A 27,456-nucleotide genomic window follows, 5' to 3' on the forward strand; every position below is an offset into this window, starting at 1 on the left:
AAAACCAGAATTTCCCACATCCTCTGACAGTGCTGTGCATGGCAAGGACAAAGGCCTGCAGCACCGCATTTCTAAATCTAAATTCACGTTTATTCTGAAGGTCTAGACATTCCCCAAGTTCTTCAAACAAAAGAGATTACGTACAGAGAAGGCAGGTTATAGTAAGGCCTCGGATACAAGGTCAGAAATGTTGTTGCTGCTAAGAGGTGCCATGTTTACAACTTTAAAAGCAGCATTTGGCCAAAAATTTTACTTGTACTACTGTGATAGGGAAAAAAAATCAGCTGCAGATTCTATGTCCAAGTATGGCCAGCCTTTGCCAGGTCCAGTTTTATGAAAATAATTAGAGGAATGAATATTGAAATACTTTTCTCAAGAGAAGGACCCAAAACCAACACCCACTTTCTGCCTTGTTGGAAACTTGGAAAATGTCTGTACACAATTCCCAGGAAAATACAGAACTAACTTTACTTTTCCAATGTCACGGCCCATCTCTAAATATATCCTGCTTTTCTAATTGGATTCAGCTGTATTATGAGGATTTTCAAAACCTCTAGGTGAATGAAGAACTGAAGAATGTGTCCCTAACCACAGCATCTTGTTGGCATATGTGAAGTGTGCTCATAATGAATGAGCAACCAACGGAGGTACATACACTGCCTATTAACACATACAACACTTCTGACTTGATGAGCTGCTACAGTATTGCTCCATAAAAATGTTAAATGATATAATTCTATCTCTCCATATACAAACATAGGAAGCCAATACCAATGGAGGGAAAGAGAAGTGCACTTCCCTGAATTTCTGATAAAACACATTATAAATGACTTTGAAATGTTTGGGTAAGTCTGTTTAACAAAACAAACATACAAACAATTGGGCTCCATCAAAAGAGGGGTGGCCAGCAGGGACAGGGAGGTGATTGTCCCCGTCTACTCTGCTCTTGTGAGGCCCCATCTGGAACACTGCGTCCAAGTGTGGAACCCCCAGTACAAGAAAGACAGGGAGCTGCTGGAGAGGGTCCAGAGGAGGGCCACTAAGATGATCAGGGGACTGGAGCAGCTCCATATGAAGAAGACAGGCTGAGGGAGCTGGGCTTGTTCAGCCTGGAGAAAAGAAGGCTGTGCGGTGACCTCATTGCAGCCTTTCAATCCCTAAAGGGAGCCTATAGAGAGGAGGGGAATCAACTCTTTGAAAGGGTTGACAACTGCAGGATGAGGGGAATGGTTTTAAGCTGAGGGAGGGGAGATTTAGGTTGGATGTTAGGGGGAAATTCTTAACAGAGAGAGTGGTGAGGTGCTGGTACAGGCTGCCCAGAGAGGTTGTGGATGCCCCGTCCCTGGAGGTGTTCAAGGCCAGATTGGATGGGGCTCTGGGCAGCCTGGTTTAGCGTTGAATGGGGAGGTTGGTGGCCCTGCATGTGGCAGGGGGGTTGGAGATTCATGATCCTTGAGATCCCTTCCAACCCTGGCCATTCTGTGATTCTGTGAAACAAAAGCAACGAAACAAAAAACATTTCAAAGTATAAATTATAAACTAAGAAGTATAAATGCAACCTCTTGGGAGTTGAGACAGCATTACTCACAGAGTCAATCAAGATGAACGGTTTAGCCTTTGGGTCAGAGGCAGAAGGCTGAGAAAAATATGCATCCACAGAGTACTGGGTTCCTGGCTCCAGGCAGACTGGGGTCTGCAGCAGGGCAATCCTGGTTAGCAGAGACACAGCACTATCACAGCCAGCATAGAGCAGGACAAGGCAATCTGCGGGGTGCTGCAAGCTCTCCCTGCCCTCCCACCTACTCTCTACTATTTACATAGGCGCAAACTGAAAAACTGGTTTTGAAAATAGGCTAGGACCGTGTCTTAAGGTCAGTATTCCCTTCCTATACTGAAATAGCTTTAGCTGGACATACACTAAATAAATCAGTCCCAGCAGAGCCTAAGGCTGCTCTCCTGGCTATGGCAAAACATTGCCAGGCTGGGATGGGGTCATCTGCTTCTTCCTGCATTCCTCCAGGCTGCAGGGTGTTATCGTGCGGCAGTGGCAGGAAACACCAGACATGTGTTTGCAATAACCCCACTTTCCCACAGATTTACTGCACTGCAATGCTTCAGTGATAGATTTGCACAGAAAATCAACAGAGACAGACAGAAATAGACAGACCTCTTTGTAGCTGGGAGGGCAAACACATGAGGTTCCTGTGAAAAGCCGTTGGCTTTGCAGTGTTGACTTGATGAAACACCAGTGGGCTGGACAGCAACACTTGCTAACCAGTCTTCTAAGGTCTATGAACAAAAGACACAAGTTATGATCATTTCATAATTTTATTAGGAAGCATTACTTCTCAGCAAGTGGTGAGGCAGTGGCACAGGCTGCCCAGGGTGGAGTCATCGTCCTGGAGGTGTTTGGGAAAAGGGTGAATGTAGAACTGAGGGATGTAGTTAGTGGGTTTGGGAGGGATGGGCTGATGGTTGGACTACATGACCTTTTCCAACCTTTATGATTCTATGATTCTATGACTGTACCTGAAAAACTCACTTTCTCCTTGTTATGGTTTCAGAAAGCCAGCTGACCTGATTGCACATAGCAGTGACAAAACAGATTTTCCCTTTGTCTTTTAGTATTAAAAATAATGTTATTTGAGAAAAATGCAGTGTATTTGTGCAGCAGTAATGGAAATGGGACTTCAGCCGGTGCAGATGGAAACAGCTCTGTTAAAGCCATTGAGCTGCTTCCTTTCTCAACACAGCATTGTCCCAGAGATATCCGTCACCATATGCCTTCTCTCACATCTAATAAGGAACAATAAACATAAATGACTTTGCAAGTCTTTAAAATTCAGCTGTTCCATCCAGTCCTGAGAAGGAAAAAACAACATCAAACCAGCCCACTGCAAAATTATTCTCGTGCTTTTAGTTAATGGCAGTTTTGTTTGCCTCAGAATGACAGGAAAGAATAGAATACAGTAGACAGAAGGAGTATCTTGAGAGAGGGGATTGTCCCAGGGAGCTGGGAAGAGAAGGAAGAAGGCATGCATAAATACTTGTAGGAAAAAAACACTTACATGCATCTTTGAACACACAGATGCAGACTTGGATTTAACCAGATTTGGATTAATGGATCTCCCTAGACATGTCTTTCTCACTGAGAAATCTTGTCTAGGCACAAAATAAGATTTTGGCTAACATTCTAAGGTTTTCACACATTTTAGAGCCCAGCTGGAGCAACTGGGAAGGTGGATGACTGCAAAGGGTCTGGATAAACATCTGTTGTGTGTGTACAGATCAGCACACTCCTCTCTTGCCTGTGTTTCCATTGTTCTCCCCAGAAAATCTCAGCTAAAAATACAAGATTCCCATCTGAAGCAGATGCATTTTGCTGGTGTGTGATATGTGAAGAGAAGTGCAGTCCAAGCAGAGGTAACAAATGGGGAGCTCCAGACAATGACACCCTGGCTAATACTAACAAAACACTTGTGTTTTTCTAAATATGAGGAGAGGGTTAAAGGAATCAGTAGATTGCATGTCTATCTATTGATAAAGATTAAAATAATTTTCACTTTAAATGAAAAGAGTTTTAAAGAGTAGAAGGACTTGCCACCTCCTACAATTGGCAAAATAGACCATGCAATTGTCTGCAGCATCACAAGACATGCAAGCCATCACCAATACCTCTGGCTCATAACGGATTGTGACAGAGAAGTCCATAGCCAGTGGAATGTTGTCGATGGCAAATCTCAGCCCAGCTCCACTGGGGACACGGGCAAAGCCAGGGCCTGTCCAGGTGACAGCTCGGCCAGCGCTGGGCTGCCTGAAAACCACTTCCAGGGCCGGGTCCTGTCCTTGCTCAGCTGTGCCCTGCAAAGACATGTGGACATTGTCAGTGTCACAGTCAAGTTACAAACAGGCAAATTTGGAAAAAAGAAAGGAACTATTTTTGCTGTCCTAATTACTTATCTCAGACAGCAGTCAGCAGTTTCTGGACACGCTCTTGATCTGTATGCTAAGAACTCTCCCAAATGTGGGAAATTTAGCTTCACAGACAGAGGAAGACCACAAGAAGAAGGATTAGGTTAATCCATCCATCTCTGTATATTTGATACTTCTAGGCATTCACATTGCAAACCTTTAACAGATTGAACTTAATTTTGTACATGGCTAGACTTTCCATTAAAAGCTGAATAAACAAATATCAATACGTACAACGACTAAGCTGACTTGCAACAAAAGAATATTTAAAGACAGTAGGTACACATTTAGGTATGCTTAAGTGTTGTAGATGTCCTGCAAGCAAACCAAACAAAAAAAAAGGATTTTAACTTCCTTGGGGATCTTTATTCCTAAACAATTGATTCAATCAGAGCCTACAGTAGGACTGGACATAGCAAAACAAGCTTATCTGTGTGAATTATAAAATATCCAGCTCAACACTCTGACAAAAGAATGGATATCCCTTGCGTCTGGGTTGTAATGTATAGGACTGTCAAGTCCACATGCACAGACATATCCTTTCCCTCTCTTGCAAGACTGAAGTTAGCATTTGGTATAAATAACAAAGCACTAATTTACCTGCCCAAGTGCAGCTTTTCTTACACTTCGTTTTTTGCTCCTGTTTAGCACAATCTTTCCATTTTCAATCATGAACTCATATCCTTGCTTCTGGAAGTAGATATCACACCTTGGGAGAGTGGTTGGTTTGACCTATGAAGTAGAAGCAATGAGACAGGATGCAGCATTGTCTCAGCAATTTTGAAGGGCTGGTAAGCAGCTAACAGGAAATCCCTATTCTTAAAACAAGCTCTATTCTCTGCTGCATGAAACCATGTAACATGGCCCAGCAACTGCTGGAAACCCTTTTCCTTCACTTACTATTAGGTTACAGTTCTTCTCATAAACTGTGTCCCAGACATCTGTTTTCCATTTAATTACTGGACAGTAGGATGCGTACTGTCTGTGATTATAGCTAAATATTTGTGGATGTGACCTGCAAATAAACTTTTTTTTTTTTTTAATTATTACTTCTCCATAGCTTCTGGACAAAACATTGGAGAAGAAATTTTAGTAAAATGTAGGCAGCGGAAGGGACACATTCCAGCAGGATGAGACGTGTACTGTGCATGGGGGAAAATCTACCCCAATTTTGAGGAATAAATAAATGTTCTAAAAACATTGTGGATGGATGCCAAATTCTAAAGGAAATCAGGCTGCAATCAGTTTCTTTATGTAAGGCAGCAGGAATGAATCAAATGGAGCAGAGAACAATTTAGTTTTTCCTTTGTTAGAACTTTCCAGAGGAATCAAAGTTTGTGATAGCTTCTCCCCGAGCTGTTGGCAACTCTCACACTCTAATTCGAATAGTTAAATTAATTTCACTAATTTATGCTAGGCCAGCCCACACCTGAGGAGCAGCAAGGATAGCTCTGCAGGTCACCACAGCATGTAGTAATAGCCACAGTTACGGAAGACATGGGAGGCAAAGAAGAATCGAGAATGATCAAGAAACTTGCTTTGTATCAACCATCATATGGGTCTATTTTCCATATGATGCCTTAACAGCCAACTACATACCAAGGGTGCAGAACCAGAAAGGGGCGTTGCATGCTCAGCTTCATAAATATAATAATCCAGGGGCAAAAAGAAGTAGCCTGGGGCTGGCTCATTGCACTGGCGGCCCACGATGTTGGGAAGGCACTTGCACTGACCGTCCTCTGGTGAGCACCTAGGGCAGGAGTTGGTATGGGGAGGACATGAGTGCAGCATTTCTGAGTTCTCTCAGCATGAGAGCAGCTCAGCTCCACCCTTGTTTCACCTTTGTTTCTTCCACTGTGGGACTGTCCCCACTATTAAACTTCTTTCCACCATTCTCTCTATCCCTGTTTCCTCTGTCCAATGCTGCATTTATTTAGTTCTGTTTCATCACTTAGGAGATGTGACATGTTATGGCTTTTTCCATCTGTTCCACCAGAAGCACAGATCCTTTTCTTTTCTTATCATTTGTTGCCATCTATTTCTCTATCTGTTTCTTGTACCCATTTTGATATCTATTACCATATCCATTAAGCATCTATCCCATATACTTTTAGAAACAGGACATGAGGTCACTAGCATCTTTGATCTGAGTGATATGGTGGTTTTCATATATTTATGCTCTTGTTTCACACATCAGATGATGACTAGGTTTGATTTCTTGCTGACAAATACAAGCCAAGGAAGCTGAGGATTTGTTCTGCAGCACTGGATGTATCTAACAGGTAAGATTTCGGCCCAACAGAGTCCTGGGGAAGCCCATGTGAAACAAAACTGGCCTCTTGATTAATATGTTTTGAATATGAGTCAATGCTTAAGAAAAAAAAAGTAAAAAAAGTAAAAAAAAGATATTTCTAGCTTTTGAAGTGTGGAAAGGAGGCTAAATTAAAAGTATCACTTGTACCTTTTAATTTCTACTGATATTAGGGCCAGTGGTTCTCTCAAACTATGCAGCTTGTATTTTGTATTAAACTAATCTTAACTCCAGCTGATCTAAAACTGGCTTTGAAGGTAGAAGATAAATCCCCCTTAAAATCACATCTCCAAGATCCCAACATGACTTTATACTCTTCATGCATGATGAAACTACATCTACAGTCTATTTTCCTGAGTACTGAGACTCTATTAACCTAGCTAGAAAATCTAATGCTAGAGTTTGTGAAAATTAAAAATGAGACAAAACTTGAAGAACATTAACTTACAAGTTATCCTGGGATCCACCAATGTCACAGTCACATGGAGAACAGCCGTACACGCTCTTGCCAAGACCCCAGTATCCCTCCTGGGGTAAAAAGAAAGTGAAAGATTTTTCTTAATAGCAAGTAAGGTCTTTTCCAACCTGAGTGATTCTATGATTCTATTCTATGATTGATGCTGTAGTCTACTCCTGGGATGCCTGCCTGTGCTTGGCCGTGTGAGATTGCTGCTCATATGCTGCTCAAAATGCATGGGTGCTCAGACACTGTCAGAAGAACCAGGTATTTTCCATCTTTGTAAATGAGTTGCTCTGGAAATAGCAAAGATAACATTGCATTTCCTTTTCTATGAGTGTTGCTTCTGGTGCAAATAGATTGCACTAACTTTCACAAGCAGTAAAAAAGGACTGAATGTCTGTGAATGTGTCCACGCAAAATGGCAGAGTATAGCTGTAAAATTACTTTGTATTTTGACTAAATCTAATTGATTACCTTTTTAGCAATGATTGTTCCCTTCATGACGAAGGGAAAAAGGCTATGAGCTCCTGTTTTTTATGAAAATACTGATTGCAAATATTCTGAGAGCAGCTAAATCCACAGATAACCAGGACAGGGTGGCAGTATTTCACAGCCTAAGGCACAGAGGATGCTTTTTCCATTCATATTTCTTCATCATCCAGAGACTGCTAAGGAGAGATTGTGACTTAATCTGAGGACATCTTCAGTCTCTGAACAAAGGCCGTTTTCAGCTCTTCACTGCATTCCTCATTGGTGAGCACAATCCTAGCCCATGAACACAAAGTGAGCCCAATGGAAGCCCAGACTCAGAGACAAACCCTGGAGCTGTCCCATGCCAGGGTGGAGACACTTCCTTGGTAAAAACCAGATGGTCCTCATATTCCCTAAATAGCCTCATCGCACAAGAAATAACGTCCTGTACACAGAACCGATGCCATTTTTTCCTTTGATGAAATGCCATGCCAGAGCCCACAGGAAGGCAGGAGATGGGAGAGGAGACTTCTAAAACAGATGCAGAGAGCCAGCACAAAAGAAAAACAAAACCGTCCAGACACGTACAACACACTTCTCACAGCGCCGGCCCATGGTGAACCGCTGGCAGAGGCACTTCCCAGTGGCAGGGTCACAGATGGAGAAAGGCAAAGTGCCGGCAGCATCACAGTTGCAGGCTGTGGGGAGAGAAATGTGTGGTTGCCTCAGTTGGCCTTGGTGACAGTAGCAGGGATGGGATGTGTCTATCAGCAAGCCTCACTCTGAGGAGTGGCTGGTTGGAAGCTCTCACAGCCAGGCAGCAGCTCCCTTAATCTACAAAGTGTTTAGCAGCAAGAAGAGCCCCAAAATACTCTCTAGGGAATTTAAGCACCAGGCAGAGGAGGCAAAATGTGTAACAGGCACCTCAGTCAGAAGATGCCTTCAGACTTCAGAAGGTTTGTTTCTGGCCCACATGCATCCTACATCAGTGATGTTTTGAGTGCGAAAACAAAAACGTGAGTGGAGTGTGCAGACTGGGGTGATATTTCCATCTCCTATTTCTTCAAAAGCAATACATTTACGTCCCAGTGAACACCTTCTAAATGCATTTGAAAAAACAGTTCTGACTATGGCTTCCCAGGAAGAGTCAAAAGTGTTTTCTGAAGACCAAGAACATGCCCTTGACATGAGATCATAGCAGCCAATTGGGTGCTTTGTAACACAGAGGGTATCTGTGAGTTACTGTGTGCATCTGTGCATTTAACTACTCCCATCACTTAAAAATGCTTTGTGAAGAGCAAAAGTGGTAGTTTACATACGCTGGCAACCCTGTGGGTCGCTGCCTCTCAGCCCGAAATGGTTGGCCTTGCACTTGTCACAGCGGACACCCTCCGTGTTCTCCTTGCACGGGCACCGGCCTGCCACCGTTCCCAGCACAGGGTCTGTGCGGCTCTCACACGCACCATGGTGCAGTGTGCCCTCTGGGTCACAGCTGCAGGCTGCAGGCAGAGACAAAGAGACATAGGAAAGCATATTTAGATATAGGCATGAAATTGTACAACTGCAGCTGTTACAGTTCAGCGTTGTTGTGAAGACTGGAGATGTCCATCCACACCTGCTGTGCTGGCGGCTGAACTTTCAAAGTATAGTCAGTATTAATAAATATTTCAGAAGGGTTTTCAAGATCAACTTTTTCTCTGGAGGAGAGTTACAGTCTTCAGTAGAAATTTACCCTTCTCCTTAGGCAGAAATGGGTGCTGCTCATCCACTCCTGATGTTCTCCACCTGGGAGAACCAAGGCTCTGTGCTTCTGGGGATCCTTTTGTGAAAGTTGCAGTGTACAGAGGAGTACCACCAGGGAATCCACTCCCCAGGGACAGCCTGAACTGGCCATGGCTGAGTAATTTGCTAGAAAGGATGGGATCAGCAGGGGCCACTGCCTTCATGATATATCTCACTTTCTGTTCAGGCTGTTTCTCACCGCACTGCTAACATCTACCACATCACTTCCCTGGGTAATCTCCCCTTGGCTCCTTAAGAACTTTCCATGCCAATCAATTATGACAAATTATGCTCAAAGCATCTTTCCTATCCTGTGATAATACTGAACTAACTTTTCAAAAGACAAGTTTGCATGCCTGAAAGCTTATTTTTAAATATATGACAAATATCTAGAAAACATATTCCTCCTCCCACCATTTCACTCCTGTAATTCATGACTATTACAAAAGCAACAGTGATTCTGCTGGTCCATTTTCTACTGACACTGTTCAGAAAAAATGAGATTGGCCCTGCCTGTGGCAGGGGGGTTGGAACTTGGTGATTCTTGGGGTCCCTTCCAATCCAAGGGAAGTTATTCTTTGATTCTGTGATTCTGTGATGACATCCCTGCTGGACTGAAAGCTGAGTTTAGCAGTGAGCTGGAATATGCGGCTCCCTGTACAATGCTATTTCAAGGACAGTGTTGTGCAGATATTTTGTAAGGTAGTTTGGAAGTTGTAGGTTCAGAAACACTTCTACAGCCACATGCAAGTATGAGGATGCAATAGGGCTCAGAGCAAATAAATGCTAAAATAGGGAATCTTACGGAGGCATGCATGAGGGTCCGAGATGGCTTTGTGTGGATCCTGGTAAAAGAAGAGCTTGCACTGATCACAGTGTTGCCCCGTGGTATTGTGCTGGCAGTCCTCGCAGACCCCACCGCTGACCCCACCACTGGCCTGGTACACGGCCATGTCGAAGTGGCACCTGCCAGAGTGGCCATTGCAGTTACAGCCTGCAGCCAGAAACAAACAGGGGATAATTAACACCAGAGCTCCTAGTGTGTCTTGCCACCACTGTGTCTACCTTTACAACAGGTTTACTTGCTACGCATATGATTTCAATGCTCCAGCAAGATTACAGCCTTCCAGTCCTTGCACTTTACCACTCAGGGCAAATTGCAGCATACAGATTCTGCAAACAATGGTGCTCATATTGCAAATTCTGGTTTTGCTGCCATCAACAATATTTATTGGATTTACACATGCAGCAAAGCAGGAATGTAATGATGCTAAGACTGGGGACTAACTGAAAAAAAAAACAACAAAAAAACACAACCAAACCTGAAGCACAAGACAGCAGAAAAATGTTGGAGACAAGGGGGAGAGAGACCAAAGGTGAAGAATGCTAAATCTCTCACCTTCAGAAGTGAGCAGTCTGCATAGGAGGCAGTTCTGAGTCATTTCAAAGCCTTGTCTTGGGCATCTATTCATGTCTTAAAGTAAAAACCAAGTCAGGAGGACCATGGCAGCAGGCTCCAGGCACCTCGTGCAGGGCTGGTACTACACAAGTGGCAATGTTTCAGGCTGGCATAGCAGCTGCCAGACCTTGTGAGAAACTGTGTGTGCTTCCAATCATGCCTTAAGGAGACAAGCCCTCAGCCTGCCATTTCCCCCCCACAGGGAGCAGCAGCATCCCCCCATAAAATGCCCTACAGGCACCAGAACTGGACCTTACCTACACTTTGAGAAAAACCCACACAGGTGTGTCTGCCTGTTACAGAGTGGAGAACACCCCTCCACTGAAGAAAGATTTAACTAAATACCCGATACAGATCTTCATCTATTATTCTTTTATGTCCTACATTATTCATCATTGTGGAAATAAATAATTCAGCCTTGTCTATATGCTTGTTTCATTTGCAAGAAAGACCCTAAGTTAAGCAATAAATGTTCCTCTGGCATCAGCAGATTTTCCTTTATTTTTCCTTTGCTCTTTATTAAAAATAAGAATGTGAAAGTTCACCTAGGGCAACAGCACCGATAGACACATGAATCCATCTGTTTTTTCTAGATGAGGCATGGAAAATGTTCCATCCCAGAAACCATCCGACAGTGCACTGTGCTGTGACTGTGCTGCACCCACCCCCCAGTAATCACAAAGGAAAAAAATATGTTTGAGTTTTGGAGCCATTAAAAAAAAAAAAACCAAAAAACAACGAGTTACGTTTGCAAGCATTGTCTTGTGCCCCTTCAGCTGGCCTCCAGGGAGCGTCGTTGTAGAAATCTTTACATCTTTCACAGGACAAGCCTTCAGTGTTGTGGCGGCAGATACATCGCCCATGCACCTGCAAGGTGGTGAGACGGATGAGACATGGTGAGGAGAGGAGAGGAGAGGAGAGGAGAGGAGAGGAGAGGAGAGGAGAGGAGAGGAGAGGAGAGATTCTTTTCAGTTTTATGGAAGGAAAACATAAAGGCATCCTTTCATCTCCCAACTGAAACAGATGTGGATCAAAATAATGTTTTCTGTATGTCTGCTGGTGTAATCTGTTCCTGATGGCTCCGTTGCCTCCATTAAGATTTAAAGTGATTTTTTCTTCCACTACTACTGTAAGTCTCAATGCTACAGAACAGCCACTAGATTTCATTAGGACTCCTAAATCAAGTTATATCCTTTCAGGTACTACATCTGTATTCATAAGAAGAGCTATAACCCCTACGGAGTTGCTTATGCTATTATAAAATGTCTCATCTGCAAATATAGTCAATAGTAATCTGTTTGAGGTACACCAGCAAGATTGGCGAAATTCAAAGCTCTTTGGCTCCCTCAGCTGACAAAATGCTCATTTATTTGAGGAAAAGTTTGGAGAATGCCTACAAACTTTAACCCAATAGTTTTAAAGCTGCTGGGCAACATTTAGGAAAAAAAAGTACTTCTAGAGACACCAGTGGAGACTTCAACATTTTTTATTTCTAGCTCTCCCTCCCTACATGTGTCAATTCCGAGAAACATATTTCCCAAAGAAAAAAAATCTGATCTCTTTATCCCACAAGTAAAGAATTTGAAATAATCTCTCTGAATTTTTTTAGTAATCAATTTTTCATGGGTTAGCCTTGCATTATTGGCCATTCTTTTTGCCAATGTCTTTGTCCCTGCTGCAGAGCCCCTGAGCCCAGCTGGAGCATGGAATTCACCCAACAAGCAGCCAGTCAAGTCTGCACACAGCACAGGCTGCTTACTGCATTATATTTGCACCATTACAGCTCTGGTATTTTGCTGCTGCTATCAACATGTCACGTCCCAGTTGCTTGTGAAATACCACACTGATACCAACAAAGACAAAGCTTCTGAGAAATCTGGCCCAGAGTTTGAAGGAAGAAGTTGTATCAAAACACTGGGGTTGCAAATGGTTAATCCAAATGTCATCAGAGACCTTTCTTCCCCTCCCTCCCTCTATCTTTCCATCCCTTCCTCTCTCCTTTCCTCCATTCCTTCCAACAAAACACCAGGCAAGGACTTAATAGCATTAATGACGCACCATGCCAGGCTGATGAAAGACGTCACCCCGCAGATTCTGTATGGGGTCACAGTGGCTGGCATGGCCATTGCAAAAGCAGTTGCCCCGCACAACCATCTCGTAGACAGCATAGTAGTACTTCTCAAGGGGATCACCGTGCCCTCTTCCAAGGAGAGCATCCCCGAGGGTATGGAGTTTGGTAAAATTGATCCTTAGGTTTGTCATTGTAATGAGCTCTGGAAAGAAAGAAAAGAGATCAGGAGCCCAAGATGACTTGAAAATGAAGAGGGTCAAATTTACAGATTGCATGAAACATTCAGTAAATCTCCCACACTGAAGAAATTGTTAAAATGGTCTGATGTGGGCCTGGACAAATGACTTGCTCCTGGCAGACAGCTTCCTGGTACAGCCCTGGTCTGGCTAAGCAATGCTTCCTCAGCCTGTGCCTCATGAGCCCATGAGAGACACCCAAGTGGCAGGGAGGATTAGGCCATCTGGTCCTAGAAGGAAAAATAGTTTAGCTACATGGATGGGCTGTACAGAGCTGGGTCATTTGTTTGTAGGGCTAGGGGACAGGATTGGCCCTTTTAAAATTTATTAGTACAGATGTCTTCCTATGATCCTTTGGTACATATTTTTCAACATCATTATTAACACCAGTCGAGCTTTTGCTCCTCTCGGTGTGCAAAGTAAGCAACATCCGCAAAGTATCACTGGTGAAAACTTGCATTGTTCTTACCTTGGATATATGGCACATATGGGTTTTCTATTTCAAAGCTAGGATCCAAAGCTTTTAAGACAACCTGCAAGTTAGATTAAAACAGCTCTGTAAGTCATGGAAGATATTCTTTTTGCATATAAATTCTACTACCTGAGATCTATTAGTTATTGATGTCACTTTACTGATCCCATCAAATTAAAACCAAAGTCTTGGCCCCAGTTCAGCAAGTTCTCTCCCATTTTCAGTCTGGCTTTGGCTGGCAAAAAGCCCTTCAGTGGCAGAGGTTGACAGGGAATCAAGAGCTGTTATAAGGAATGGCTTTCATGTGAACATGTTTTCATGGGAAAACAGGAAAGAGCACTAGAAGACTTTTTGCCTGTTGTTTTATGAGTTCATTTGGATATGGAACTGAGGGTAAAATGCTGTGATTTTCCCTCTTACGCCTGAAAAGTCAACAGCACTTCATAACTCAGGATCTCTGTAAGTAAATATGACGGACGTAAAAGCAAGACCCTCAGCTCCTGAATGCTAGCCATGCATGATCTCAGTCACCGACTCTTGGCAGTACCTCGCCTTCAGTGGAGGGCTCAATGTCTGAATATCTTGAATCACAAATGACGTCTCCCACACCCTTTGATGGACCAGAAGAGATGTTGGGAAAAGAAGCTGCACAGTCCTGTGCAAAATATCTAAACGCTTTCCAGGTCTGACCAAAGTCGATGGAGCGCTCAACCAGCATTGCTGCGGGCCGAAATGTCTGCAAGAAACATTATTTCAAGAATTCCTTAATGAGGGAGGGGAGATTTAGGTTGGATGTCAGGGGGAAATTCTTTACAGAGAGAGTGGTGAGGGGCTGGAACAGACTGCCCAGAGAGGTTGTGGATGCTCTGTCCCTGGAGATGTTCAAGGCCAGGTTGGATGGGGCCCTGGGCAGCCTGGTCTAGTATTGAATGTGGAGGTTGGTGGCCCTGCATGTGGCAGGGGGGTTGGAGATTCATGATCCTTGAGGTCCCTTCCAACCCTGGCCATCCTGTGATTCTGTGAGGCACTGATTGGATATCTTGGGGATAGTTGTGTTGACAGTCCTGTTTGGGGATGCCAACAGCTGCCAACTATATTTCTATGTTTGAGAGCCTGCAGACACACTGTACTATTTGCATGAGACTGAAGAAGCCATTTGCCTCATCTCAACCCCCTCAGGAGAAGAGAAGGGCAATCTTCCATATGGAATCATAGCATCATAGAATGGCTTAGCTTGGAGGGGACCTGATCTAGTTCCAACCCCTTGCTGTAGGCAGAATTACCACCTACCAGATCAGGCTGCGCAGGAGATTATTTTATAAGTAGATTATTTTTAAGTAAGGAAATCCACTATAACAATACAGGAATTTTGTTAAAAAATAAAAATAAAAAAATAAAAAAATTGTAGTCATCTAAGTGGATCACAATGGGTATGCTCAAGAAGATAGAATTAAACTTGAAAGAACCATCTCACATAGAAATGTCAAAAGTATTTGGACTTAATTTCATAGTTTATTTTTCAGATTTAATTATCAGATTTATAGAAAATAGGACAGGAATGCACATGAATGAGAAGCTACTCAGCCTACTACTTTCCCTAAGGCAGGATCATCTACAACTTAACCATACTTGACAGGTGTTTATCTAACCAGTTCTTACAATCCTCTGGGGATGGTGCTTTCACTGCTTCCCTAAGCAATTTATTCCTGTGGTTAAAGAATCAGTGTATAAAATTACAAAAAAGATGTGCATATAATACCTTAAAGGTCAGGATGAGATGGCTGAACTGGAATAAAGTTTCTAGGTCCAGTCTAATACTGACATGGTCAACACCTGAAAAAGAATGAAAATGAAGTGAAGAGCGCAAATCACACACTGTAGGGGCTGCTAATGCAGTCTTCCTTGGGGAATTCACAGATGCCTTTTCCAGCCAAAGCAACCAGGCTCCCTAAGGCATCCTGGGAGACCAAGTCAGCTCCCTCTGGGACTGTGCGTGCAGTGAGACTTGGAGTGCTGGAAGTTGGAGCTGTGTGAAATAGCTGAAGGTCATTCAGCATTCAGATGGCAAGAGATGGTGATGGCAAGGTTCTGGGTGTATGTCTTCCTGTAACCACGTGAATTTTTTAAAAGTCATCCAATGAGTTTCTTTGTTTCTGACAGAAACACAAACTTATAAAAATATGGGGTATTCACACAAAATAGATCTGTTAAATCCTTCTATACCGACAGAGTTGAAATTCATCATGAGCAGAATTATCAGATCAGGAGACCTCATCTCAAAGGAAAGGTGGGGAGAGCTAGAAGGGATCCTCTCACAACTGGCCCACTGCTCTACTGACAGTGGGGCCCCAAACTGGTGACAGTGCCTTGCTATATGCCAGGAAACAATAGGGCTTAGGAATTTCTAGTTGGGTACTACTCTGTCCTTACACATCTGGAGGCAAACATACCTTGTGCAACAAACTACATCTCCATGAAAAGCAGGTACCCTTGAATAATGTACACCCACTGCATATCACAAAACAGTGCTGCAGGTCTTCCACTCAGCTCTTGGAAGACACTGTGCTTAAAATTGGTCTGTAGAAAAACAGAATTTCTAAAGTCCAATATTTTTACAGAGGAATAGGTTAAAGTCCTGTAGTATTGCTAACTCAAGGAGTATGTGAGGCTTTGTTCATTCGTTATGAAGGCCAAGTAGTGAATAATTACAGAAGTAAATCTAACCACAAGCAGCAACATTCTGTCAAGGAAACTTACCGTTTTCTGACTGCCACCACTTTTTTTTCCTATCTGGCTCAAAAGTTGTGATAACGTTTTCAATCATGTGGCTGTTGCGTTGTGTATAGGGATTATATGGATACCTAGAATCACAGACAAAGCACTTCTGGTCAGCCTAGAAAACAAAAAGAGCAGAATAAAAGATGAGTTTGGTCTCTTTTCGAAAGATTTGGTAGATGTGTATTTGTGTGTGTGCAGGCTCTGGCCTGGAGTCAGGCAGCAGAGGCATTGCAGGGGAAGACTGGCTCCTTAAGGCCTAAGGGGGCCTTCAAGGGGAACATTCCCTACATCATTTGTCTGTATTTTTCTCTCTCTTTTGCACATTGGCCAGGAGCAGCAGACAGATGCTGTTGTACAGGTGGAAGGGAAGGCTGGGTCCAGACAAAATGTGAAAGATCTGGGTTGATACCACCAACACAACCAGTGCCTTCTGTGGGCGGAGTGGAGAACTGGGATGTCAGCAGCACCCAAAGTGGGGAATCAGGAGGTACCAGTCCAGCACTTTGTCCAAAGCTGACGGGTTGGCTGAAAACAGAAGGCAGTTCTGTGAGCAGAACTGGAGCAGGGGAGAGGATTGTTTTGATTTGGCCACAACAACCCCATACAGTGTTATAGGCTTGGGGATGAGTGGCTGGATGATTGTGAAGAGGAAAGGGACCTGGGGGTGTTGGTTGATGCTCGGTTGAACATGAGCCGACAGTGTGCCCAGGTGGCCAAGAGGGCCAACGGCATCCTGGCTTGCATTAGAAATAGTGTGGCCAGCAGGAGCAGGGAGGTGATCGTCCCCCTCTACTCAGCACTGGTGAGGCCGCACCTCGAGTACTGTGTTCAGTTTTGGGCTCCTCACTACAGGAAAGACATTGAGGCCCTGGAGCGTGTCCAGAGAAGGGCAATGAAAATGGTGAGGGGTCTGGAGCACAGGGCTTATGAGGAGCGGCTGAAGGAGCTGGGATTGTTCAGTCTGGAGAAGAGGAGGCTCAGGGGAGACCTCATTGCACTCTACAACTTCCTGAAGGGAGGCTGTGGTGAGCAGGGGTCTGGCCTCTTCTCCCAGGCAACAAACAGGACCCGAGCAAATGGCCGCAAGTTGTGCCAGAGGAGTTTAGGTTGGACATGAGGAAAAACTTTTTTCTCTCAGAGAGTGGTCAGGCACTGGAATGGCTGCCCAGGGAGGTGGTGGAGTCGCCGTCCCTGGCAGTGTTCAAGAGGCACCTGGATGAGGAGCTGCGAGATGTGGTTTAGTGCTTGTGGTAGCAGTGGTGATGAGAAGACGGTTGGACTAGATGGTCTTACAGGTCGTTTCCAACCTTGTGGTTCTATGATTCTATAAATGATGAAGTTACAACTTGTAAGACAAGGCAGAAGCACAAAAACCACTCATCTCACTTCACCAAGCTTCAATAAGGAGCGCTCCGGTTATCTCAGCATTTGGTACTGTGTACACCCATGCTCTGGTGTATACAGACACACTATGTGACATTCGTTCCATTTATGTTTAAGGTTGCACCATGAAAATCTCTTTGTGCCCCAAATGACAAGCACATGCATGTCCTTATAGGCACATCTGCCAGATCCCATCTGCCCTTGAAGCACACTCCGCAGCATGAAGTACTTTTCCTTTCCAAACACATGTAAGTAGTAAGCCCAATTACAGGGCTAAAACCCATTTAACCTACGCTTAGAAACAAGTAGAGGCATTATTCTAAATAAGGCACTGTTCTCAAAAGTGCTTCTTTTCAAATGCACAGAAGTTGAACTCTGATTTTTTCAATCTGAATTTTCATTAAAACATTCCAACCAAGTCTGGGCTTCTGGCAGCTTGCCACATTGACTGGCAAACCTTCATACACCAGGTTTGTTCCTGCCACAGTTCCCTTGTCATGACACAGGTCATCAGAAGGGGAATGTGGGGAGGAAGAATGCAAAGCTTCCTGGCTTGCCTCCAGGAGTACTGGTGGGAAGTACTGATTTCAGTGGAATTCTGTAACATACTTCAGGTAGCAGATACATAGAAGGAGAGCTGGTACAACAAGTCACACTGCCAGAGCATAATTCAGCTTTGGGAAGCAGCAGGGCTCGTAACTTGCATCGCCTTCAGAAGGCAGTCACTGGGGGTCAAGATATGTTGAGGCAGCAGTAAATCACAGGGATTATTGCAGGAACAGCTGTTCTTTTTCTTGAGTCTGTATTTACATAATTCAAAGGATAAGTACAGGCAAGTGAAAAGATCAATTTTTTATCACTCTTTGATCTCATCTTAAAAAGAAAAAGAAGGAAGTCCTCCAGCCAAGAGCCAGAAGTGAGATGACTCTTTGTGCTGGGCTACCAAGCTGAGCCAAGGCTCAGAGCACAGCCACAGAGTGCCCAGAATTCCTTTGTTCAAACAACCTGGGGAAAAACTGCAAAAGGTGAAGAGAAGCTCAAAAGAGCTTTCAGAAGTGGAAAGAACTATTTACATTTTGCAGAAAAATGCAGTTGCAGTGAGTAACTGGGAGCAGTGTTCAGTGTCATCTCAGTATGGCAGAGCTTTACTTTGTAAATATTTCACAGCATTTTGCCAGAAGGTAATAAACTAAATATTTTTGATTGCTTATAAATGAAATGATACTTTATTAACTTCCTCTTCACCTTGCAGATGGTACTTAGTAAAAATATTCCTGCTTGAGAGGATATGTTGGCTCAGCAGGGCCAAGTCTTGGATGTGTAGCAGAGGAAGTCCATTTCTGCTGGCCACTGGTTCCAAACACCTGATGGACACATAGTTTCCCCACAGGTGCTTCCCCAGGAGGGATCTGTTTGATTGCCCATATTTTGTGTCTGCCTATCCACCTAGATGGCCAAAGACTGTGTTTTCTCCCTCAGATGTGGCTTTTCTGCTTTCATCAGCACTGGTTTTATTTCACATCAAGTGACATGTGAGGACGTGGCACGAATCTCTTAACAGGCTGCTTTAAGTCTCAGCACTGTATGGCACATGTTCCCCAGCAAAGGCATGTCAAAGACTGTGCCCATCCTGCTAAGCGCACACAACGCGCCAGCTGTGGTCTTCATCTCTGAGCGGGGAAAGACTGGCAAAGTAAAGCTCCCTCGGATATCCTTGTGCTCATTTGCATCTCATGGATATTTCTCACTCTGGAGAAGCTGTGCATCACTGAAGGCTGTTTGCTGTTTTTGCCAAATCCTCCTTATGTGCTGCAACGAGGTGCAGCCTTCCACCAGGCTTCTTTCATGCTATCTGATAATTATTCAGACAAGACCAGGAGAAGTTTCCCAGTCTGGGCAGCTTCCTTTTACAGAAAAGAACATTGCTAGCCTGGAGAGTTCCGTTTATTACGAATAAAAAGCAAACCAACCTCAAGGTAGCCTATAATGCAGTACTTCTGGGGGCTGTTCATTCCACAGGTTGAAGAGGCCACTAGTTGCTTGCTGCGACCCAGGAGGAGGTCCCCAACGGCCGGGTGGCAGGACCCAGCCCTGCAGTCATCCTGTGCCTGCCGGAGTCCCACCAGCACTGCGTGCAGAAGAAGATCAGCGAAAGATTAAACTGGTTCACATATTCAGCAATGCTCTCCACAGAAAATCAGCGATGTTCTAACATCAGCAGAAAAGTAAATTGTCCTCTGTCTGTTCTCCTGTCCTTAATCATATCACCTGATAGAATCTGGAAGAGCTTGGCTCATGAACACACCTGCTGCTAAATCACTAAAAAAACAGAGCTAGCATATTGCAAATGTACGCTAAATCATATTCTCAGCATTTTGCTGTCCATCAAAGATGCCAATCTGCTAGCAGCAATAATGTACTAAGCATCCCATCCCATACCCAGAGTCAGCGCTGCTGCAGCAGAATCACAGGCATTACAACTGACTGTGAGCAGAGCCAGATTCTAATTCATTCTTCTGGTTTGTGCTGAGTTCTCAAAGTTGTACTGATGAAACCAAGGCCAGGAATAAAGTCAGAGGTGCCTATGATTTTCTGATGATTTGCAATGAACATCCTGCTCTGGTCCCAGCACCTTCAATTCAAAACATGGAATGGTCATTAATAATTGAACAGAATAATTTGAACTTCTGTACATAATTGTGTGATTTTTTTGGTTTATTTTGCCTGAAACTACTTTAACTATTTCTTTCCAATATGTCAAGAGTTCCCTTACAGGGTTTGTCCTTTTAAACAAGTTCTATCCTGAAACCCTTAACAGGAATGGGTACCTCGGAGGCTTCATCTAACTCAGTTTTACTTGGCTCAACTTGTTATAAAAAGTACAGTTAAAAAAAAACAAAACGATCAATAATGAAGATCCCATAGGAGCACAAAAAGCAGTAATGCAAATACAGCACTAAATAAATTTTCTTTTTTTTCTTTTTTTTTTTTACTGTGAATATTTCTACAAAGTACTGCAACGGACAGTTTGAGTTCATAGCTCAGGCTATACTTCAAGCACTGAATGAAACTTGACTTCTAAATATAAAGCAACACATATGTTTGGTTAATCTGCCCTTATTTATTTATCCAGGTTCACCATGTATTAGCAATCAGCAGATACTGGATGCCCCTTTCAGGACCTGATTCAGGCTTAGTCACAACACACACTTTTTGTTTGTATTTAAAGATTGCATATCACTCAGAACTCCTAAGCAGGAGCGTAAGGAACAAGGACTCAAAGTCTCATGCATTTTAATTGTGTAGACAAATGAAGCACCCTGGAAGTCTTGGAGAAACATATAAATGACATGATAGTATTTCAAAATTGGCCCAAATAACTGTATATACTTACTGAGGTGCAACAGAAGGGCCAGCCAAGCCTCATGTCTCTGCATGGAGTCAGGCTGATCTGGCTGGAAGAGAAGAGCCAATGTGTCACACAAGGCTCATTTGCCCCAGGGCACGCCTTGTGCGTGGGTTTTCATGGAGCTGTCTTTCAGCAAAGGGATGGAACCACAGTAGAAACACCAAGATTAAAAACAAATACTGGTCTTGACTTTGTTCTGGTGGAAAATTCTCGTGACGGTTTTTTTTCAGAATGGGATCAAAGCAGAGGGATACCTCACATGTACTTTTGCAAAAGACCATAAAACATATATATACAGTTTAAAATAGAAATTAAATGTTATCATCAAAACTTCTGTGGTATTCAAATATAAACTATTTAATCCTAATTAGATTCAACAGAGCTATTTGCAGAGATCTAACTCCTTCTCTCTAAGTTCTTGTTTCTTTGCATTGACTTCAAACAAAGCCAGAAATCCTAACATAGATGCTACTGAATAATGCCTAAAGTCTCATTAGAGATACAAGTATAACCAAATATTTAAATGCAGTGAAGAAGAATAGATAAAGTTATTATCAGCACAAAAGACTTGTTTGGAGGAGATCTCAGAACCCATGGTAGGATTGCTGTGGCTTTTACTTCGCATCCTTCCTACTAACATTCTTGCAGAGGAAGGTGTGATTTGCTAACACAAGAACTCTATTGGAAAAAAAAAGGCAGAAATGGATGGAAAATATGGCCCAGCATCCTTCCACCATATAGAGCTTCCAAACCACAGCCTGACTTCACTTTTGTGTCTCCCACCTCTTTCTCCATCTGTAGGCACTGATGGAATCAACATGTTCTGATGCCACTCTGGCTGCTGGCATCCCCATGTGTCACCCCAAATTGTCTTAGACAAAATACCCCACTGTGTCAGAACAGAGCAACTGTTCACATAAGCAAAGGCATTCGAAGTATTTCAGATTTTACAGGCTCCACTTAGGCTTGGTTCACACAACTTCAATCGGTACATGAGAGAATAGACATGCCTGTGTGGCTGTTTCAGCAATCAGGAGTGATCTACATATCTTTGTAATTACATGTCCCATTCACACTCCATACCAATGATATTCTTTAAAGGTGACTCACTTTAGCAGACAAAGACCAGCAAAACTCCAACACACTTCAGTTTTACACTTAGCAGGAAAATTAAATACTGGAGATGTCTTACCTGTATTTCAAGCAGCCGAGTGCTTCAGCTGGAAGTGAACTGCACAGAATGCAAGAAGCAAGTAAAGGCATACCTGTGCACTTCAGCTGAACAAGATCGCGTGTCCCCTGAGGCACCAAGGTGTAGGTGAGAATGAGACTTGGCCTGCAACCTGCCAAGGGGGTGATTTGTGAAGTTACTCTGATGGGGCTTCTGGCATTAGCAAGTACGTGCAGTGAAAGAATATTGTGACAGGCAGAAAAGGTTCTTACAACTTCAGTGAGAAGATAAGGATTCTTAAAAAACAACTTTAATGGTTGTCAGCCACATCTTGGAGCCTTCACCACTACTTAGCATCAGAAGTCCAGTGGTACTGGTTTAACTGAGTGCAGAATGAAAACAAGTCCTCCTCACAGCAGGGGTGCAAAGTGACGAAAGAGCAGGGTTTGGGCTTTGGGGTGGCTGCAAATACGCCTGTTCAAAAGCTGTGACTAAAGCCCATGTGGATGTAACAAGTCAGCTTCAAGTTAACTCAAACTCTGAGTCAATGCGTGAACATTACTTCCCTTTTTTTTCCCGACCAAAAGCTAAAGACACCACGACAACCTGAGTACAGCCTCAGTGCTGCCTTTCAGCAGATGTTTTTGCCTGTACCCTCACCTGCAAGCACCTGCAGCGTGGTGCAGGGCCTACACCGCCATCTTGAGAAGCACTGCGAGGGAGCAGCTCCAAGATGGCGCACACCCACCCGTGCTCAAGCAGCAGCCATTTGTGGATGGCTCTGTCAAACCCGTAGCACTTTGATTTCAATTTTCAGAACAGTATATCACCTTGGAGACATATTTTTGATTTTGATCTACTTGTTATTAGTCCTTGTCTGTCTGCCTGCAAAGCCTAGTTCATGGCTGTCTGTAAAGCATCACAACCTCAAACAGAAAGTTTTCTAAATGTGCAAAATACATCATAAACTAAATGCTGCTTTACTTTTGATAGCTCCTATCCTTTTAGAAAAACAAACAAGCAAACAATAAACAGATGGATGATCATAATGTAGTGTTCAGTGCTGTGTCCTCTGCTATTACTGTGAGAACTCACTCTAGCAGAAATAATGCATACACTTACATTTTTGGAAATTATCTTCTACAAGTGCACGTGGAAATTAGTTGTGGGAGACTTTTTTCAGGCCAATTTAATCTGAATTTTGTTTGTATTCATACCTGACCAACTATTTATTTAAATTTGTCCGTATTATAATGATTATTATTTATTTTTTGAAAATTAAAAAAAAAAGACTAAGTGATAAATTAAGATATTAATTCTACTTTTTATCTGTAAGCAGTATCTCAAATGCATTCTGAAAGAATGACATATAACTGAAAAAAGCATTATTATTGTGATGCTACTAAATTATAGAATGGTTGACATTTTATCAGCACATTTGGTAGGGAATTCAGATTTTGTTGCAGAGAAGTTATGTGAGAAGTAAATACGAAGGAAGATTTATTTCCAGAATATTGCTGGTCCTGTGTTTTGATTTATGTCGGACCCTGAACAAGAAAGAGGTTTTAAAATGCTTGAGGCAGGGATTAAGGAACTTCTATCTCACTTCTTTAATCTCTCCCATGGTAAAGGATCTGGATTTATAATGCTCACTTGTCCCATGCTGGCTGGAGGGTAGACAGCGTTGGTGCATGATTTTTCAAGTCATCACAAGTCTTAAAGTTATAATTTCTAAGGTCTTAGGAATATCCTTAACACACAAAGGAAAAGAACTGCAAGCACTTGGACATATTTTCATTTCACAGACACCAACCAGCAGTGAGGAAATGGAATGGGCAGAGGCTACAGCCTTGGTGCCCCAGTCACACTTCAGCATGTGGCACCAGTCCGTGTAGGTGTACGCTGCCCTCCCATTAATATGTTGAATAAACACCTCTATGGGTATATGATTTTTTTCTCTTCAATGAAAATGACAAAAGTATCACAAAATGTATATAAATAATTATGCTTTTCTTTGAAGTTAGGATATGAAATAAAATAATTTGAGCCTGGGATTTTTCTTGCCAATAGAAAAATAAACCTCCTCTAAACAAGTTACCTGGGCTTCCTGGAGCCAGGGAAGAAAGACAAGGACTCCTACAGGGTCCATCCTACCACATCTTTTAGATACTTACCTAGAAGCATATGTCACCCTCTGGAGGTATCTACTGCTTTCCTCTAGGCAAGTGCAGCCCCATTCACAGGCAGTGTTCCTGTGTTTTAAATTGATTCACTGAGATGAATCCAATCCATAAAGAACTAAGCCAGAATCACAAATGAAATGGTCTGAAAAACAAAACCTATTTGCTACATTTCTATCTTTCCCCTGCTTTGATTTCTTTCAGCATTCCTTTTGTTTAAAGTGTCATTTCTCAAGGCAAGGAGCGCGTATTTTTTGGTATTCCACATACTGACAGAATGTAGCATTGGATAATAAAACCAGAATAAAGCATAAGCTCACGAGAAGGTAAGAGATGTATTTTATTTGACATATTTGATCAAGAGAGCATTACGGAAAGCATAAGAACATGCTTTTTTGTTTGCTCTGAAAAGGAAAGAAGTGATGTTTGTGAAAGAGCCCAAGGCACAGGCAGAAATAACGTTATGACCAAGCGTATGGCACAGCAAACGATCGAACAATTTACCAAGAGGCAAAATTCAGCCATTTATGCTCTGCCCCACTATGAGGCAAGCTTTGCATCCTGGAGCAAATTCCTACAGTTAAAATTTTTTTTAATCATCATCTAGAACAGCTTTTCCACCTTTCAAAAGGATGTAAAGCATACTTGTAAGTCATGAAACACTTCTTCACTTTCTAAAAGGCACAACATGCATGGTGCCCTGCACTTTTTGCGTGCAAGTCTGGTATTTGAAGTTTGCTTTTTTTCTCCACTACAAACAAGAAATCCAGTTTCAACTTGAATGTTATCTCCCTGGCAGGCACAGTGTTGCTGATGGCAGTAATCAACACTGAAGAGAGAAAAGACAGAGAGGGTGATGAACTGTTCTGCTTTAAAGTACCACTGTAATTTTTAAAGTGCAGTTCAAGATATATACATTCAATATAGAATGTTTCATGATATCTCCTGAGGTCTTGACATTTCCAAGCTGGCAGCAGGACTGGCAGGATGAGAAGTGCGGCACAAACCTTGATTGCTATTTGTTTATTCAAAACTGGAGGGGTCACGCAGTACAACTGGACAATTCTATTTCTAAGGAACTTGGACCATCGCTAAACAAATGTACTTGGCCTATTAACCTGAAACAATGATTCCCCCTAAATCCAATAGGAACATGGATAATTTTATCCATATTTATAACTGTAGCAATGTTCTGTTTTAAATACCTATGATTAGATCTTCTGAACCTGTCAGCCTAAATTATTTTCCCTTGGTAAAACAAACTCTTCTGCAAATGTTAAATGACTATGCTGTTTAGAAATGACCCTGATCTTAGAGAATCTCACTGGCCCCTGAGTAATATCTGTGACCTAGAGGCTTAGAAAATAACAGAAATTTACCACACTGTCATCTGCTTGCAAGTGAAGGCATATGGGAGGGAGCAGAGGGAATTAAATTCAAAACCTAGCGGAGCACTATCAAGAGAAGGAGTACAGGGAACACAGTCAGTTCCCTGAGCTTCCAACAAAAATAAACCACGAGATGTACAGTACTGGGAAGAGAACCTGACAGATAGGAAGGATGATGACATGAACTTGAGGAGAGAAAATAATGGAGAGAAAAATGTGTCCACAGCAGCAGCGGCAAGATCACCCAGTGCAGAACCATCATGAGCCAGAGGCTGGAGAGCATCCCTGGTTGTGCTGGAACCAACCATGCAGCCCCAAGCAACAAGGGAAGCTGGCTCTTCCAAAGTCCTGGGAGCATCTAAAGTAAGGGCTTCTGAAATGAAAAAAGGCAGCCCTCATAGCCTGTCTTTATTTTTTTTTTACAAGAACTGAAACAAGAGGTATTTTGGATTAGACTATCCCAGAATAAAATGTCCATTTTGCTTAGTAAAAATGAGAAGGAATGAAAATGAAAATGACTTATTTCTCAGACAGCAAACAACAGAACAAAACAGAACAAAAATACACCGTTTAGATCTGTTTAGGTCTGTGTAGATTGAAATAAATAAAGCTGGATAGCAGGTGTCCATCAGGAATCTGTGGAAGTAGGATGGTCTGCCTTGTAAAATAATTGTGAAATCTGATGTTTTCCACCCATACTCACCAGCATCTGTGACAAGTACGGTACCTGGCATGTTCTATAACCATGCTCTCACAAAAGTCTCAACTGGTACATATACCTTCTTTTGCCTAACTTAGCAATACTTACGGATAAACTGACATTTTGGGGATTTTCCATTCCTCAGTTCCAAGTTAAACTTAATACAAAGGCTTCCAGGGAGTATTTAAATCTATCAATACACACATGCTAATTACCCAAAAGTATGATAGAATGATGGCTGGTTGACTCTCAGGTGTTCAGTTGTATCTGTGTCTGTTCTGTAGCATCTGGAATCTGTACAAATACAGGAAGTATCACACATAAGTCATGCACAAAATAAATGAGTAAAATGATAAGATTTTGTCATGGACTCCAGGGATATAAATGATGCAACAGTAGCACAGCAATAACACAGTGTGCCCAAAAGCTGGGAACAGGTGCATGTAATTATATGATTTGTCCACAATCAAGAATATATAACCTCTGCTTTATCCTTCTGTTGAGGACTTAATTATACCAGATGGAGAAAGCAGAAAAATTTGCATCTCCCCTCACCTTCCTGTTCTCTCCTTGTCACACAGAAGTGAAGTGTTGTCACTGCCAGGCAGTCAGAAAACCAGCCAAGTTCAGCAAGTGTCAGCAGCAAATCTGGAGAGTAGGAAAGACCTCTTGCTTTCAAACACTGTCATCGAGTCAGCTTCTTTCTAGCAGAAGGCGGCAGAAGCAAACCCTGCCTTGCTGGCCATCTGTGAGGAGCACATTTCAACAGCAATTGCTCAGCTTCTGCATTGTCGGTCCTTTCCCACCAGGCTGCCTGTGAATGCTGTCACAAGCCCCTTGCTGCAAAGTCAAGGGAATGGGTGTTTACAACTGGTGGCACTTCAGTCTACTCTATCATGAAAGACAAGCAGCCTGCAACAGAAAACTAGGTAGAAAAGGCCCAGAGGTGTGGGGAATATTGTTGTCCAGGAATGGAGGCTGAAAGAACACAGGGCTACCCGGAATCATAGAATCATAGAATCATAGAATCATAGAATCACTAAGGTTGGAAAAGACCTAAAAGATCACCCAGTCCAACCGTTCACCTATTCCCAATAGCTCCTACTAAACCATGTCCCTCAACGCAACATCCAGTCTTTCCTTGAACACCCCCAGGGTCAGTGATTCCACCACCTCCCTGGGCAGTCCATTCCAGTGCCTGACCACCCTTTCT

General features: G+C 42.9%; 1 protein-coding gene across 1 annotated transcript in view; it reads right to left on the minus strand.

Annotated features, from left to right (window-relative positions):
• Positions 1–27,077, minus strand: part of LAMB4 (laminin subunit beta 4) — a 50,065-nt gene extending 22,988 nt beyond the window's left edge. The window contains exons 1-19 of the mRNA XM_048945595.1: positions 26,799–27,077; positions 26,459–26,537; positions 20,790–20,850; positions 19,366–19,523; positions 15,992–16,127; positions 14,994–15,067; positions 13,782–13,970; positions 13,232–13,295; positions 12,514–12,728; positions 11,202–11,322; positions 9,802–9,990; positions 8,534–8,713; positions 7,803–7,912; positions 6,732–6,811; positions 5,572–5,722; positions 4,573–4,704; positions 3,676–3,861; positions 2,168–2,289; positions 1,589–1,709 (exon numbers count right to left, since the gene is read on the minus strand). Of these exons, the coding sequence (XP_048801552.1) occupies positions 1,589–1,709; positions 2,168–2,289; positions 3,676–3,861; positions 4,573–4,704; positions 5,572–5,722; positions 6,732–6,811; positions 7,803–7,912; positions 8,534–8,713; positions 9,802–9,990; positions 11,202–11,322; positions 12,514–12,728; positions 13,232–13,295; positions 13,782–13,970; positions 14,994–15,067; positions 15,992–16,127; positions 19,366–19,523; positions 20,790–20,832 (2,271 nt within the window). The 5' untranslated portion in view covers positions 20,833–20,850; positions 26,459–26,537; positions 26,799–27,077. The remainder of the gene's footprint in view (positions 1–1,588; positions 1,710–2,167; positions 2,290–3,675; positions 3,862–4,572; positions 4,705–5,571; positions 5,723–6,731; positions 6,812–7,802; positions 7,913–8,533; positions 8,714–9,801; positions 9,991–11,201; positions 11,323–12,513; positions 12,729–13,231; positions 13,296–13,781; positions 13,971–14,993; positions 15,068–15,991; positions 16,128–19,365; positions 19,524–20,789; positions 20,851–26,458; positions 26,538–26,798) is intronic.
• Between the last annotated feature and the right edge of the window lie 379 nt (positions 27,078–27,456).

This window comes from Lagopus muta, chromosome 1 (genome assembly GCF_023343835.1).
Source record: "Lagopus muta isolate bLagMut1 chromosome 1, bLagMut1 primary, whole genome shotgun sequence".
Classification (NCBI taxonomy): domain Eukaryota; kingdom Metazoa; phylum Chordata; class Aves; order Galliformes; family Phasianidae; genus Lagopus; species Lagopus muta.